The following is a 15,469-nucleotide window of genomic DNA, read 5'->3' as shown; positions in this document are numbered from 1 at the left end:
CTCAGAAGTTTTGTGAGAAAGAGGGTGATGCACCCACACAACCCTGAGACAGAACCCAGCTTGCATGGTAGCCCCTCCCCCCGAGTCCTGTCCTTTCCAGCTGGGCTCACGTAGTGGAGTCCGAGGTACATTCCAGAGGCCTCGGCAAAATGACCCATACCCTGTGCGCAAGGACAGGAAAGTGAAACTCCTTTCCTCCGCCAATCAAGAGCTCACCCCAGATACAATTCTAGGAGAACCGATCACCTCTCTTCAGAGCCTGTACCATTCCGCCTATGGCACTTCCTATAGCTCCCACGTCACTAAAACCCCTTAAGACACTCAACTGTTAGTAGACCAATTTTATTTTTTTATTGTTGGGCCTCATACTTGCTAGGATACACCTCTGAGCTGCACCCCCAGCCCCTATACAGGATCTCATTAAGTTGCTTAGGCTGGCCCTGTGATCCTGTGTCTCTAGAGAAACTGGGCACACTGGCCTGCGCCACCAGACCTGGCTGATGACTTCCAGCTGTACCTCCCACCCTGTTCCCCAGGTCCATGGCACTGCCATTTCTTTGCAAAGCTGGTGTGCGGTTTCCACTCATATTTTCTTAGATGTGGTCAGGGCCAGTGTTATTCAAAAGTAGCCATCTCTGTGACAGGTCCTTCTAAAGCCACGCTCCCTCCTGCAGTGTGGGCAGCTAGTTCTCGGACTGTACTGCTCAGGGGTCTCCCTACGAGGCTGTCAACAATTTGTGTAAGAAGTACCCTTCCTTCCTCCTTTCCCTCCCTCCCTCCCTTCCGAAATGGTTTCTCTGTTTAACAGTTCTGGCTGTCCTGGAACTCACTCTCTAGACCAGGCTGGCCTCAAACTCACAGAGATCCACCTGTCTCTGCCTTCTGAGTGCTGGGATTAAAGGCGTGTGCCACTACTGCCTAGCTAAGAAGTACCTTTTAACAAAATTGAAATCAATCTGAATTCCATGTTGCTGTTGCCTCCTCTTCTGTTTTGTTTTCGAGACAGGGTTTCTCTGTGTAGCCCTGATTGTCCTGGAAGTCACTCTGTAGACCAGACTGGCCTTGAACTTAGGAGGCAGGTGGTTCTCTGAGTGCTGGACTAAGGGCATACAACACCATGCATGGCTTGTTCCTGCTTCTTGAGACAGAGTCTAATGAGCCCGGGCTAGCCTTGAACTTGCTGTGGATCAGATGATGACTTTGAATTTTCCAGCATTGGGATTATATCTGCATTTTTGTAAACGGGGCTGGGTTATGATTAAGGCAGAGGTGAGACAGATGTGCTGTGACATTTTCATTATTGGGTGTGGTTTCAGACCCTCCCAGCCCCCCAGATATTAAATCATGATTTAGACTATAGTTAAATAGAACAGGGTACTTCTATAAAAATAATGTTTATTTTAGCAAAATGGGCCACAGAATAGAGCTGGATAGGCTAGGTTTCTGATTTGGGGACTGTCCTTTGTTAGGTGTAGCAAGGTAGGCAGGTTTAAGTCCAAGAGCTGCCCCCTTCGAGCCCTGAAAATGCAGGCAGTCATTTTCCCACTTCCCTAGGAAAGGGCTTTTGTCAATGCTGCCACCCCTAAGCTGCTCGAGAGCTCCAGAACCGAAAAGAACAGGACTCCAAAAGTTCTTGGCTTCAGCAGAAGTGCAGGTCCTGGCCGGAGACACCTCTCCCCTCTGGAAGCCAGAGGACACCACTAGACTGTCCACGGTGAAGGGTGCCCCACTCAGAACTTCTGTAGGAACCTGAGGACGAGGTCCCGCAATCGCACCCTCAGAGTCTCGTCGTTGTCACAGATGATGTGAGTTGAGTCTTCTTCAATCTGGATGAGTGTCTCAGCTTCCTGCAGCAGGACAATATGGCCCTTGGCTGTGTCTTCCACCTTAATGTCACTGAAGCCATGCTGTTCCAAGAGAAAAGAGGAGGATGGCTACTCTGAGAGCAAGGCCTAACTAAGCAGCACTTAAGACTGGCATTACTCTTAACACAGCTCTTTCGACTATCAGGGTCAGAATCCAACCAGAGTTTCATGTTTATAGAAGGCCTCAAACAGCCGGGCAGTGGTGGCACATGCCTTTAATCCCAGCACTTAGAGGCAGGCAGATCTCTGAGTTCGAGGCCAGCCTGGTCTACAAAGCACGTTCCAGGACAGCCAAAGCAACACTGAGAAACCTTGTCTTAAAAAAAAAAAAGGCCCCAAACAGACAAAAATGTCAGGAAAACAGCCAAATCGCCCCACCGTTTTTACCAGTGTACGAGGGACTTGAGCACACCCAGACTCTGAGATTCAGGGGAACACCAGGTTGTCGACTTTGGCGCCTGTCCATGTTCGTCCCCACAGTTCTGAGCCCTAGGGAAAGCTCTACTCCTCAAAGCAAGGTACCACTCAGCTGGTGGTCTGAAAGCATCTCTCCAGTCACCTTTATTGCTAATTGTAGCATCACCTTAGAAATCAGAACTGCATCTAAAGTAGAGAGAGACTTTCCTGGATGGAACATAAACAGGCAAAAAGACTGATGCAGGGACTGTCTGTCCTTGGCTGCAGACAGCACCCACTCAGTTTTGGGAAGGAGGTGAGGTCTGCAGGGCCCATGCACTCAAAGGGGCTTGCTCCTGGACGAGTTAGGCAGGAGAAAAAGGTAAGGTCATTGTGGAAAAGCCAGCTATTTTGAGGAATAATAATTTAAGAACTCATAGGTAGGAACAAGGATCCCTGTCAGGCCATGAGGGAGATGGGGTCCTTTGCTCATCTGCAGGACTATGAATATCCTGAGAGCAGTTAGAGAAAATCAAAAAGTTTGAAGACCAAGCCTACTGAGACAGGAAGGTTATTAACAGCTTGGTTGCACACTGTCCCTCTCTGCCATCATGCACTGGAGCTAGCCCAGTTCTCTCAGAAGCAAACCCCATCCCCCTTTTCCTAGCATGGGTGATAATGTGGAAACAGTGAGCATTATAATCCTGTGACTGAAGACAAAATCATAAAAACTTTAAGGTAGTCTACTGCCCTGCCCCAGCACCAATGTAGTCAAGAAATTTCCCCTTTCGGGGCTGGAGATATGGCTCCATGGTTAAGAGCATTGCTGTTTTTCCAGAGAACCTGGGCCCTGATTCAATCCCTAGCATACAATGGCAGCTCCTAACTGTCTGTAACTCTAGCTTCAGGGGATCAGCCTCCTCTTCTGGCCTCCTTGGGCACCAGGCAAACATATGGTACACAGATAAATACGTAGGCAGAACACCTATACACACAAATCTCTCCTTTGGGAGGAGCAGCCACTGGGGCCCAGGGAATAGACGGCCACTGAGACAGGACTTGAGTGTCTCCATCACGCTTCTGTCTGAATCACTACCTGTCTAGCCACGCTGATGCTAGCCCTCCTGGCTGGCAGTGGTCTTCCTGTGAAGAGCAAGGCTCCCGTGAGGATGGGCAGTTTTAACGTACCACACTTGTTTCTGGGGTTCTGCTCCCTCATCCCAGACGGAAGGTAAGGCCGCTCTGGGGACAGCCCAGGAGGGAAGGCGTTCTTTGGCTTAACCTATTTTGAGCCTCTCCTTGGGCTATAGCATCCTTGCTTATCCTAGGAGCACATCAGGCCATTAGGCTCACCTTTTCCAGGGTCTGCACGAACTGCTCTACCGGGATGGAGCCGCTCAGCAGAGGCTTCAGCACTTTGCAGTCAGGAACATCCTCACTCACGCGCTTCCTCTTCTTACTGCTGGTGGGCTGGGCGGGCCGTGGAGGGGGCTAGGGCAATCAAAGTGCGGCTTTCAGTGAGGGCCTCTTCACTGAGCTGAGATCATGACCCTGCTGGTCTGAGGGGCCAGGCTCATCATCACCTGGGTCCATGTGGGTTAGTGCAAACCATGTGCTTGGGATCATATCTGCCTTTCAGGGAGAACCATGTTTACATTTCAAGGGATTCCGCTACTTGCTGATGAAGTCCCTCCTAATGGACACTGGCAACCACAGCCATGCATGGTGATTAAGAAAAGACTGTGTTGTCTAGCAGGTAAGTGCTGGCTGTGCCACCAGACAGCTGTGGAAAACGTGAGATAGTGAGGTCAGAGAAATCCTGGACCTCAGGATCTGAAGATTAACCAGAATGCACAGCAGCAACCAGCACAGAGCCGAGTACTCTAAGCGCTGGCTGCAGGGGCGCAGGGGCACCACAGTGCAAGTGCGGAACGAATTCTTCAGAGGCGAGTGCTGCCTGCCCATGTGTCAGGCTTTGGGCCTCCCCGGCTCTGTACTGTGCCTGTATCCCAGGCCTCGTAAGGGATAGGTACTGTCTGCACCTTTTGGGTCTTACCCCGCAGTGTCCAGGCTTGGGGCTCAACAAGGAACGTGCCCACGATAAGATGGGGTAATGCTACTTCCAGAGGGGCCAACAGGGCACTCCTCAGGCTGGCTTGTGTGCTTTGACGCATGTGGTCAGAGGGAGACGTGTAAGAACTCATATGAAGTGCCTTCTTTGTTTCAAGAACACACATGTCTCACTTAACCAGATCTTCAGTGTATGGCTGGCGGCCAGAGCTGTCCTGAGGGGAGGGGTCTCTCCTGGGTTCCCACACGCCCTCAGTACCTGAAGCACATGTTTGTTATCCTTCGTGTGCAGCACAGCAGAGACAGTTGCCAAGGAGATGCCAGGCTTGATTTCCATGGGCACCAGGGAGTCTGCCAGCTGAAAGCAAACACAGGGTTTCAGATGGGCTCCCTCTGAGGGGGCGGGAAGAACCCCAGGGTGGACAGTGACCCAGGGCCTAGTGGAGCACAGCACTGAGCTCTTAGCATTCTTCTGTCCTGGTGGGAAAGGCCTCCGAGGCTGGCCGTTATATTTGTCTTGGATTTTACTTACGCTGCCAGAACCTAAAATCTCCAGATAACTCACTGCATGAAGCAGGTACACACTCCCACAAATCTTGTGCCAATTACAGCGATGAAGAGGGACCAGCAGGGGGGCTGGAGAGATGGCTCAGAGGTTAAGAGCACTGGCTGCTCTTCCAGAGGTCCTGAGTTCAATTCCCAGCAACCACATGGTGGCTCACAACCATCTGTACTGAGATCTGGCACCCTCCTCTGGCGTGCGGGCATACATGGAGGCAGAATGTTGTATACATAATAAATAAATAAATCTTTAAAAAAAAAAAGAAGAGGGACCAGCAGGAAGGGGTGGAGACAGACAAAAGTTAGAAGAGGGACTGGGAACTGAGTGCCACCGCATCTCAGAGCACTGCAGCAGGGGCAGGGTCCATCAGGGCAGCTTCACGTCACTGTGCCCTGGACCCCACAACTACGGACCCCCCACGACATCACTCATACAGCTCCAGCCAGTTCCTGAAGTCTTCTCAGAGTCTCCAAGAACCTCCCAGATTCCTCAACACACACACCAGGTATAGATTCCTTTTACTCTGCCTTGGGCTCACCCCCATACCTTCTCCAGGTGACCACTGTCACACAGGATGGGGCTGTCGCACACGGACTGAGTGGTTTTCTGATTCCTGGCAATCTGTGTCTGCCAATGGCAGGACAAGTGGCCCCTATTGTGGGACTGTGTTTTCCAATGAGGTCACTGAATGGGTGCCTTTTCCTGTGCGGCTACAGTGCACGCAGCTACAGTGCACACTCTGCAGTGAGCACGGACCTCTGGGGTCTGATGGAGGAAGGTCATTGGTTAAATAAAAAGAAACTGCTTGGCCCTCATTGGTTAGAAGATAGGTGGGAGGAGTAAACAGAACAGAACGCTGGGAGGAAGAGGAAGTGAGCTCAGACTCCACAGCTCTCCTCTCGGGAGCAGATGCCTCAGAGAGACGCCATGCTCCCAGCTCCCAGGCAGATGCACGCGATGAAGCTAAGACCCAGGATGGACATAGGGTAGAATCTTCCCGGTAAGCACACCTAGTGGCGCTACACAGATGATTAGAAATGGGCTAAATTAATATGTGAGAATTAGCCTAGAAGAGGCTAGATAGAAATGGGCCAAGCAGTGATTAAATGAATACAGTTTGTGTGTTGTTATTTCGGGCATAAGCTAGCCAGGCAGCCAGGGTGCTGGGGACGCAGCCCCACTGCCCATATTACTACAGGGGTCCTCGTGCTCAGCCTGGCTAGGTGCTATCCTAGGCTGTACGGATCTCCAGGAAGCCAGGGTGCTTTCACTTAAAAACAAAAATAAATATGCAAGATGCCATTGCATAAGCATTGGCATTCACTATCAGTTGCGCAGAGGAAGTAGCTTATAGCATTTAAACATCGACGACGAACAAGAAGGGAGGGCTTTCCTATGAAGTGAGGAAGCATGAGTGGAGAGTGAGGTGTGCCTCACTGGGGTGCAGTTACCCAACACCTGACTGCCAGGTCCCATCCTTCACCTCTGCCCGGCTCACAAACACACTCCGCTCTGTAAGTGAATGTTCTCTGCACAGGTCAGGCTGGCATGGAGGCCTGAAGGTGGCATCACAGGGACCAAGTTGGTGAGAGACTCCCTGGGCAACTTTAAGCTACCTCCAAGGCCTCAAAGTGGGCCTTCTTAGAGGGGACAAGTGATTACTGGAGTCAGTCTAGAGCCCCAACCCACCGCAGCTTAGGTCAGCACTCCGAGGGCGGCATTCTCCGCCCCCCATGAGCCGGGTCTTCTATGATAACCAGCCTAAGGATTGACAGCTCACAGTGTGCAAGTCCTTCATGGAAGACTAGATCAAAGAGGCTGTAGTGTGTGGAGACACTCCTCGAACTGCAGAAGATTTTAACCCTTTCATCCTCCACATGTGCTTTGCATGCCTGTGGTTAAAGGAACAGCACTTCTGAATCTCTCTTACACTGTACTGGGTGACACAGCAATCTTGACACCCATATGAAGCAGAACCTAGAGAAAGGCCTCTTAGAAGCTGAAGAGAGAGTGGTGGAGCTGCAGGGGGAGGGGAGCAGAGCATTGGCAATTCTCTGAAAGAGAAAGTTAGAGAAGCTTCTCATTGCCAAGCCAGCCATCTGTTTTCTAGAACTTTCCCCAACAAAAGCCATTTATACAAATCAAAGCTACTCAAAGGTGTCTAACAGACACACTGAGAAACCCGAGTGCTGGGGGCCCCTGGGCAGCAGCTCCACACTGCTCTGTAGTCACCTCCTCTTCCTTGCTGTTGTCCCCTGAGTCACACTTGACTGTTCATAAGTACAATGTACCTTTTCCATTTCCTTATGATAAAACCCAAGATAGCACCTAGTAGAACGTAAACCATTCAATTTCAGAATAAAAAAACCTTAAATGATGCCAAACTAAATACAAATGAGTAAGTTTACACTTCTCCTTTCTCAAACATGAGTTCCAGGAAGGACGGGAAACCCTCAGAGGGCACTGGCATCCTCTGTAGTGGAGACCCAGGACGCCGCCTGCAGGCCTCACCACTGAAGCCTAACAGAAGGAGCAGTCACGTGCCTGGGTCTGTGCTCTTTCCTTCCTTCACTTTGACAGACTGGCTGTGTCCCAGAGGGCACGCTGGCAGAAACTCGAGTTTAAGGGCGAAAGGACAGCAGCTCACCTCTGGCATGATTTCAATTTTCTCATAGCGTCGTTTGAAGGGCAGGGCAAGGACCTCAGCCCGCCGATAGGACATGGCTGGTGGCTGGCAGTCGATCATGAGGTCCATCCTGTGGGACTGGGCTGGGGGTGGCTGGGTGTACTGCTCAGGACAGACCACGTGCAGGGGCTGAGGAGGAATGGTATAAGGAGGTCACCAAAAAGGGCAGGAGCTGGATGCACAGCAGCCCGCCAAGCCTCCTCCTGACCCTTGTTGTACCATCTTGAGTGCTCAAACCCAGCTAGCCCTGAGGGAGAAGAGGAACCCAGGTGGTTGAGGAAAAGGTCTGCTTCCTCTGTACCTGCCTTCAGTTTTCACTTCATTGAGTAACTTTGGTGGTGACATCACTGTGTCTACTCCCTAGCTCAGCTCAGCTCCTTGAGCGCAGTCCTCCTGCGATACTTGCCCTGTCAGCTATTACAAGCCCTTGACTCGCGAGAACTGTGGCTTTGTGCTGGCCCAGTATTCTAGGCCTGGTATACCTTAGGCTAACTCCAAGAGAGTGGAAACCGGTGAGGCACATACCTACCTGAGTACGACAGAGAACTGAAGAAGAAACTGTACAAACATCAGCCAGCTGACCGCTGATGCTGGCAATCCATAGGTCAGTGAATTGTCCCTGCTCTGACTTCAGAGTTTGGATCAAGCCACAAATCCTTTTAAGAACAAAGGTTTCCAGTGGCTAGGCCTGGCTGGATCTGGTCTGCTTGTTCTTTTTTTTTTGGAGGGGGGGAGGGTTTGAGACAGGGTTTCTCCGTGGCTTTGGAGACTGTCCTGGAACTAGCTCTTGTAGACCAGGCTGGCCTCGAACTCACAGAGATCCGCCTGCCTCTGCCTCCCAAGTGATCTGCTTGTTCTTTCAAGCCAGCACTTCTCCCGGGGCCTTGTGTTGTTACTAGCCTGGCTAGCATCCGACAGCTGTGTCCCCTGCCTCAGCCTGAGCGTCCTCCAGAGTGTTACTGAAGGTGGGGACCAGATAGCCTCTGATTTCTAATATTAGCAAGTGACATGGGGGTGAAGCCGGCTTGGGGACCTGGACTCAAGTTGCTCACGATGAAAAAGCACGAGGCCTCTAGCCATCCCCTCCGCATGGTGATGAGCACACAGGGTATTCCGTGTCCATCCAAGGTGACATTGATCTCCCTCGCCTCCCTGGGGGTTCTTCAGCTTCCTGTCTCTTGTCACCCTGCCCCACCCTTTTGTATATGGGCACCTCATCATGATGGCAGAGTCCGTGAAGAGGGTGAAAGAGATAAGCTAGGAGACGAAGGAACCACACCCGAGAATGACCAGTCCCTCAGTAGGCACTCACGCTCTGGAGATTCCTGGGCAAGGCATCAGAACCCTTCCTCTCACAGGGTCTAAGCTGTTCTCCTCAGCAGCTCTCATTGCCTCCCCCACTCCCACTTGCCATCCCAATGCCTTGGCTCATCAGCCACCCAGGACAGAAACCCTCGCTTTACTAGAACCTACTTTCCCTTTCTGCAAAATGGACTAACACGGACCTAGCATGAAACTCAACTTGGGATTAGGCCGAGTGACTGACTTGGAGGAGAGGGGCATCTGTGTGCTTTTCAGGACACAGCTGGTCCTCATTAAAGGGACCCGTTTATGCCTAATTTCCCTTCCTTTCCATTTCTTTGGAGGGGAAAGTTTTTCAGGGAATAAAGATCACTTCCTCGAGTTAGAAGGGTAACAGGCAGAGCATTCCACATAGCTGAGGTCAGGCATCTTAACATAATGGCTGTGCAGACCTGATCCACCGAGAGCCGCATCCAGACCCCGGCCCACACAGCAAATGTACCTGCACTTCTTTAAGCAGCTTTGACACCTGGATGAAATTCAGCCGAGTGTCAATCGGGCAGTAGATGCACTTCATGGCCAGTGGTTGGTAAGGTGCCAGGGCCTCCAGGTAGGAGAAATCAGGCTCTAGGAAAGTGGAATAGGAAACTTTAACATGCAGGTGACAGAGACATCACCAGGCCAGCTGGCAGCTGATATGGTTAGGGCTAAGCAGACAATCTAGTGGGAGCAGGGACACAGCATTTGGGCCATGGGAGGAAGGGGAGAGGCTGGGTGGACCCCTGTGATGACTACTTGGACCTGGGGGCATGGGGGTAGGCTTTAAGACTTAAAAAATAGAGACAGTGAGAGAAATATGGGATAAACAAGTAAAAGAGCTTTTCTCTAAACAAAACACCAGCTCACAAACAGAAAGGAACTTGGTGTGTAGTAGACACCACAAGTTCAGCACTCTGGAGACTGAGGCAGAGGGCTAACAGTTTAAGGCCAGCCTGGCTACATACTGAGACCCTGTCCCAAAAACAAGAAAAAAAAAAGTAAAGGTATCTAAAACTTGCCATTAGGTAGACATCACAGAGACAGTTTGGTCAGACTGGGATCAGTGCTAAAGCTCCAGATAAAAAGCTGGGACAGAACGGGATAAACGTTCTCTTACATCCCGTCTAAGAGAAAACCAGCAGTTTACAGTGGCAAGACCCGGTAGAGGTCACGAATACCCGTCAACTGCTCAAAATTAACACCCAGGCAGGAGGAAGACCTTGTAGGTCCCACCTGCTGTCACAAGCCTCACAGACTGAGGTGCAGACCTGAGGCCCTGTCAATTGGCTCCTGCTGAGTCTGTCACAATCCCACCAGGAGCCTGGGCTTCAGTTCTCTCACAAGGGCCAGTAGTGCTTGCTTGGCAGGAACTGTGCATACCAAATGAGCTGCTCACCAGAGCCAAGAGAACAGTACATCCTGCTCACCCACAACATCCAAGGTGACAAGTACAGGCTGTCTAAGACACCAAGCCCCTTCTCTCAGCTAAATCCAACTACCGAAGCAATGGAACTTCCCCATGAAGCCCAGGCTGGGGACAGGAAAAGGCTGGAGAACCCCAGCCTCCAGCAGCTCTGGGAAGAGTTCACAGTCCAACAACACATAGGACCTCTTTGTAGATGACTATGATGGACCAGCGACGGGTGGAACCACATCTTGACCAGACTGCTGACTAGTGTACTGCGACATCTCTGTTTAAACTTAGGTCTTATGTTGCTACCCCAAAGATGGATGTGGAGGTGCTCACTGGATCCCTTTACCTGTTCTTCATAATATGGCCACATTGGATAAATCTTTCTTTTCTTTTCACTATTTTCTCTATTGAGCCTAGCTTCTTAGGGTTGCCAGAGCCCAGGCTTTCCTTCTAAAACCTCTGGTGACATGACCGCCCAGGAAGGAATACTATGCAGTAGCCACAATATAATCAGGAAAGGAAGATAAAACTTCTCCCTACTTGAGTGGGGGTCAAAACTGACTCCTGTCCCTGAACCCAACAAACGATCACAAATGTCAGCACACTGCCCAGCAACTGGGCATCTCACAGCCTTTGATTTCCTAGCTGGCCCCTCTCACTGCGCCCACAGAACCCGGTAATTTCTGTCACATCAGTCACAGCTCATCAGCGAGCAGAAGAGACAAGCCTTAGCCTCACTACACAGTGTTTTCTTGACAACCCCAGCAAAATTCTGGTGACAGGCAAGTTTTAGGCTTTGTGGGTCAATGTGCAGCCCGACAGCCAAGCAGCTCTTGAGGGTCATGTGTGCACCTGGCACAGCGGAGCCACCGTCCTCCTGTTGGATGTGCACTTCACAGAGCCCCAGGGTGAGACAAGGCTACCCAGGGACCATACAGAGTCCAGCACAAACACAAAACGCAATGCTATACCCAGCCCAACAGGAGCTACCAGTACCCTAGCCTGGCTATTCTCTCGCCTTCTACATAGGACACTGAGATGACTAATTGCAAAGAATTCTTGTGATGGCACCCAGTGCGGCATGAGCCCAACATCTGTGAATCAGGCTGTTACCCGCTGAGACCTGACAACAAACTTTCCCATGCTTCCACCCTGGTGTGTATCTTCCTGCAACCGGTGTAAGGAATCACCTACTCTACTGCAGTCAAGTTCCTGGTGCTCCCTAAAGTTCTCACAAACTCAGGCTGAGCACAGGGCAGGGCTGACGTGCCCTGACCCAGATGCTGTTGGTGTAATTACACTCTCTACCCCCAAACTCCAGCCTTAAAAATTATTTTTATTAGGTTGTTTTTGTTTTCTGGTGAGTGCATGTGCCATGGCATGTGTGGAGGCCAGGGGACAGCTTGTGGGCAGAGCTCCTTCTACCACGGTCCCAGAGAGCTACCTCAGACTGTCCTGCCCAGCAGCTCCTTTCCCCAGTCAGCCATCCTGCTAACCACAAACCAGTTCTTCCAGGAATTAGGGAGTTATAAGAAGGAAGACGCTGAAGGACGTGGCATTGGCAGCCACTGTGTGCCAGCGCTGTTCTCAGGGGCCAATACACTCTCCCTGGGCCACCCAGACAGAGTTTACCAGTGATCCTATGGACAGTGAGGAAAGCAAGGCTAGGGATGGAGTGATGGCTATTTTTGGCTGTCAGCTTAACTATCTGAAATGAGCTAAAATTCAGAAATGGAGGGCACACCTGAGAGATTATTTTTGTCTGGTTTGAAGTGGGTGAATCTACTTCTAGTCTGGACCTTTCAGGCGGGAAGAGACACCTTCAATCTGGGCCATACCTCCTGCTAGGAGTCTAGATAAGGACACAGAAGAAGGAAGTTTCTGCTCTTTGCCTGCCTGCCCTCAGTTTGCTAATACATCCACCATTCCTTTGCTGGCACTGGAGGCTACTTCTTTGGGATTTCAGCTCATAATGAAGACCAGCTGAGACATCTAGCCTTGAGGACTGAGCATCTGCGGGATTCTCAAACTTTCTGTTCGCAGCCAGGCACTGTTGGACTAGCTGGGTTGCAGCCTGTAGGTCATTTCAATAAATCCCACCATATATGATCGAATGAATACATATTCATTCATATATGTATTCATTCATTCTATAAGTTCTGTTGCTCCAGAGAACCCTGACTAATACAGACGGGCGTGGCTGAGGGTACAACAAGCTTTCAAGAGTCTGACTTTCTGGCTTGTGAGATTTCTAAACTTCAAGGCAGTGAGAAGGCTTATGCTGATAAAACAGGGAGATTTCCTATGTCACCTCTGCACGGCCTCATCCCACTAAAGATTTTGCTCCTTCCTGAAGGCTCTGTTTCTAGAAGAGCAGTTGTAAACCAGAGCAGACCAGAGTCAAAGAACCGAGATCCAGTTAAGTAAACAATCCCCAACTGGTGAAACCAGACCAACCACTGGGATCATTAAGGCTCTCAACACCTCACAAATCCTATCAAAAAGCAGCTCAGCAGATTTCAGGATTGAAAAAAAGAGAATCAAAAAGAGCAGAAGCAAAAGCTGTGCTTGATACACAGTTGCCCAACATGGCCTTACTCTCATTCCTTCATATCTAGTTTATTCCTGTTTATTTTTGGAGACAGGCTGCCCTGGGATTTGATCCTTATGCCTCAGCTTCTCCAGTGCTGAGGTTACAGGTGTGCAGGCTGCTGTACCATATTTACGCTTTTCTCTCTGTCCTGTAGGCCCGTATACCGTCAGCCCAGGGGACAGAACAGGAACCTGTTTACCTGTAAAGATAACAGTGTTGAGGCTAGACTTCCCCCAGAGCTCCATGAAGTGGACAACGTCCCCAAAGCGGAGGGAAGGATGCCCAGTGAACACCACACACGGCTGTCTGAAGTCATTGCTGAAGTCTCCGTGGATGCTGGGGTAGTGCTTCAGCTTATTGGTCTGAATGAGCTAGAACATGTAAAACCCAAGAGGTGTCAGCCCAAGAACCCAGGTGTGCTGTAGAGATGACTGAAAAATACAATTGAAGATGACAAGCAACACACTAGGGAAGATATATACATGAAAAGCCACACCTGTCTGTCAAAACTGAACAACCTGGTTTAAGCCAATGGTCTGCAGAGGTAACTCCCCAAAGAGGATACAAGGGAGCATCTGGAGGTGCTAACATCAGGCATCGTCAGGGAAATGCCAATCAAAGCAGCAGACACTGCTCCTTATCCAGTGCAATGGCCAGGGGCTAGACCCACTGTATCTGTCCGGTGAGAGTGTGGTACAGAGGCTAGACCCACTGTATCTGTCCGGTGAGAGTGTGGTACAGAGGCTAGACCCATCGAATCTGTCTAGTGAGTGTGTGGTACAGAGGCTAGACCCACTGTATCTGTCCGGTGAGAGTGTGGTACAGAGGCTAGACCCACTGTATCTGTCCGGTGAGAGTGTGGTACAGAGGCTAGACCCACTGTATCTGTCTGGTGAGAGTGTGGTACAGAGGCTAGACCCATCGAATCTGTCTAGTGAGCGTGTGGTACAGAGGCTAGACCCATCGAATCTGTCTGGTAAGAGTGTGGTACAGAGGTATCCTCCCTTCTTGCTGGTTGGATGAGAAATGACATAGCCCCCGTGGAAGACTCTGTTGTTGCCTGTCAAACAGGCCTATGCATACACTCACCACAAGATCCAGTAACCTAACTCAAGGAACCGAAAGCTCAAGATCTACAAACTCCTGCCCATAGACACCTGAAGCAATTTTATTCATAATTGCTAAATTTGGAAGCAACCCAAACATCCCACAGTTGGCAAATGGATGAATGGGTACATTATGACAACAGAATATTAATTCAGTGCTGAAGAAGTTATGAGAAGACGGTGATGAATGTATCACTAGGCAAAGATGGAAACAGGAAGAGGCTGTGCACTTCCGGAACTAAGTGCTGGAAAAGACAACGTGTGGAGGCAGCAGCTGTGTACAAAGTCCACTTGGGTCTGCATGGGCCTTGGAGTGCGGAGTAGGGAGATCAAGTTCTTGCACGTGGTCAGCAATATTCTCATGCAATATGGCGCACAGGCACAAAGGCACCAAGCGTGCTTATGGCTGTGCGAGACACTGCTGTGTCTGAAGTGGTGATGTCAGTTGAGAATTCTTTAACAAAAACGTAATAAAAAATGAGGAATAACCTGTCCAACAACAGGAGAACTGTAAATTCATGGCAGTGTATTTGTGACATGGTATAGATATTATGCAGCAATAACACAGTAACAGTACCATGAGTCACACAGGGAAGTGTGCTTGAGATGCCACGCGGTGAGCAAACGGCCTGTTGGGCCTGTGAGGAAAGGGCTTCCCGTCTTGTTAACTGCACTGTTACCTCCACTACTGGAACCTTCCATGTGGACCAGGGAATACTCAGTTGGTAAAGTGCTTGCTGTATAAGCCCGAGGACCTGAGTTTGGACCTGGGCATCCACAGAGAAAGCTGGTGTGCCTATGTGTGTCCAGTGCTGGAGGGGTGGAGTCAGGAGGATGCCCGAGGCTTGAAAGCCAGGCAGCCTGAAGTAATAAGATCCACGTCCAGCGAGAACCTGTGAGATGCGTGTGTGGGACAATTAAGGCTGATCACTGCTGCACACACACGAACACATGTTAAAGAACTTTTACATATGTGATTGACATGACCAGAAAACATTTTGATAATAGATCCGTTCCTAAAAAAGTTGGGAGTAAAAGTCCCTCGCACAGACTATGACAGAAGTGGGCTGTGTGTCCAGACTTTGAAATATGATGTGTTTATGAGAGGAAGCAAATGAATTGTCAGCTGGAGTACTTATCTTTTAAAAAATCTGTCTGCTTGTTTCTGAAACAGCATCTCATTGTGTAGCCCTGGCTGGCCTGGAACTCAGATACCTATCTCTTCCTCCCAAGTGTTGGGATTAAAGGCCTGCACTATCAAACTCAACCCCTATTGTGTGTGTGTGTGTGTTTTAAGAGTTAGTCTTGTTGGTGCCCAGGCTGACCTGGGACTCACAACCTGTCTGCTTCTGCAGTGCTGGGGTTACAGGTGTGTGTCATTGTACCTGGCTCCACGTAGGGATGTTTTAGGTAAAGACTGATATCCCCGACATACC

At 50.2% G+C, this 15,469-nt stretch overlaps 1 protein-coding gene across 3 annotated transcripts in view; it reads right to left on the bottom strand.

Annotated features, from left to right (window-relative positions):
- Positions 1 to 1,381: 1,381 nt before the first annotated feature.
- The window catches only part of Ints9 (integrator complex subunit 9), an 82,244-nt gene continuing 68,156 nt past the window's right edge, over positions 1,382 to 15,469 (bottom strand). For all 3 annotated transcript variants that reach the window (XM_041668526.1, XM_041668536.1, XM_041668544.1), the window contains 6 exons: positions 13,127 to 13,298; positions 9,384 to 9,508; positions 7,541 to 7,708; positions 4,591 to 4,689; positions 3,615 to 3,752; positions 1,382 to 1,907 (listed from right to left, as the gene is read on the bottom strand). In XM_041668526.1, the coding sequence (XP_041524460.1) occupies positions 1,731 to 1,907; positions 3,615 to 3,752; positions 4,591 to 4,689; positions 7,541 to 7,708; positions 9,384 to 9,508; positions 13,127 to 13,298 (879 nt within the window). In that variant the 3' untranslated portion in view covers positions 1,382 to 1,730. The remainder of the gene's footprint in view (positions 1,908 to 3,614; positions 3,753 to 4,590; positions 4,690 to 7,540; positions 7,709 to 9,383; positions 9,509 to 13,126; positions 13,299 to 15,469) is intronic.

Source organism: Microtus oregoni, unplaced genomic scaffold (assembly GCF_018167655.1).
Source record: "Microtus oregoni isolate MIOR12 unplaced genomic scaffold, Mior012 000001F_ref0000356, whole genome shotgun sequence".
Taxonomy (NCBI): Eukaryota; Metazoa; Chordata; class Mammalia; order Rodentia; family Cricetidae; genus Microtus; species Microtus oregoni.
This window is presented reverse-complemented; position numbering and strand designations above follow the sequence as displayed.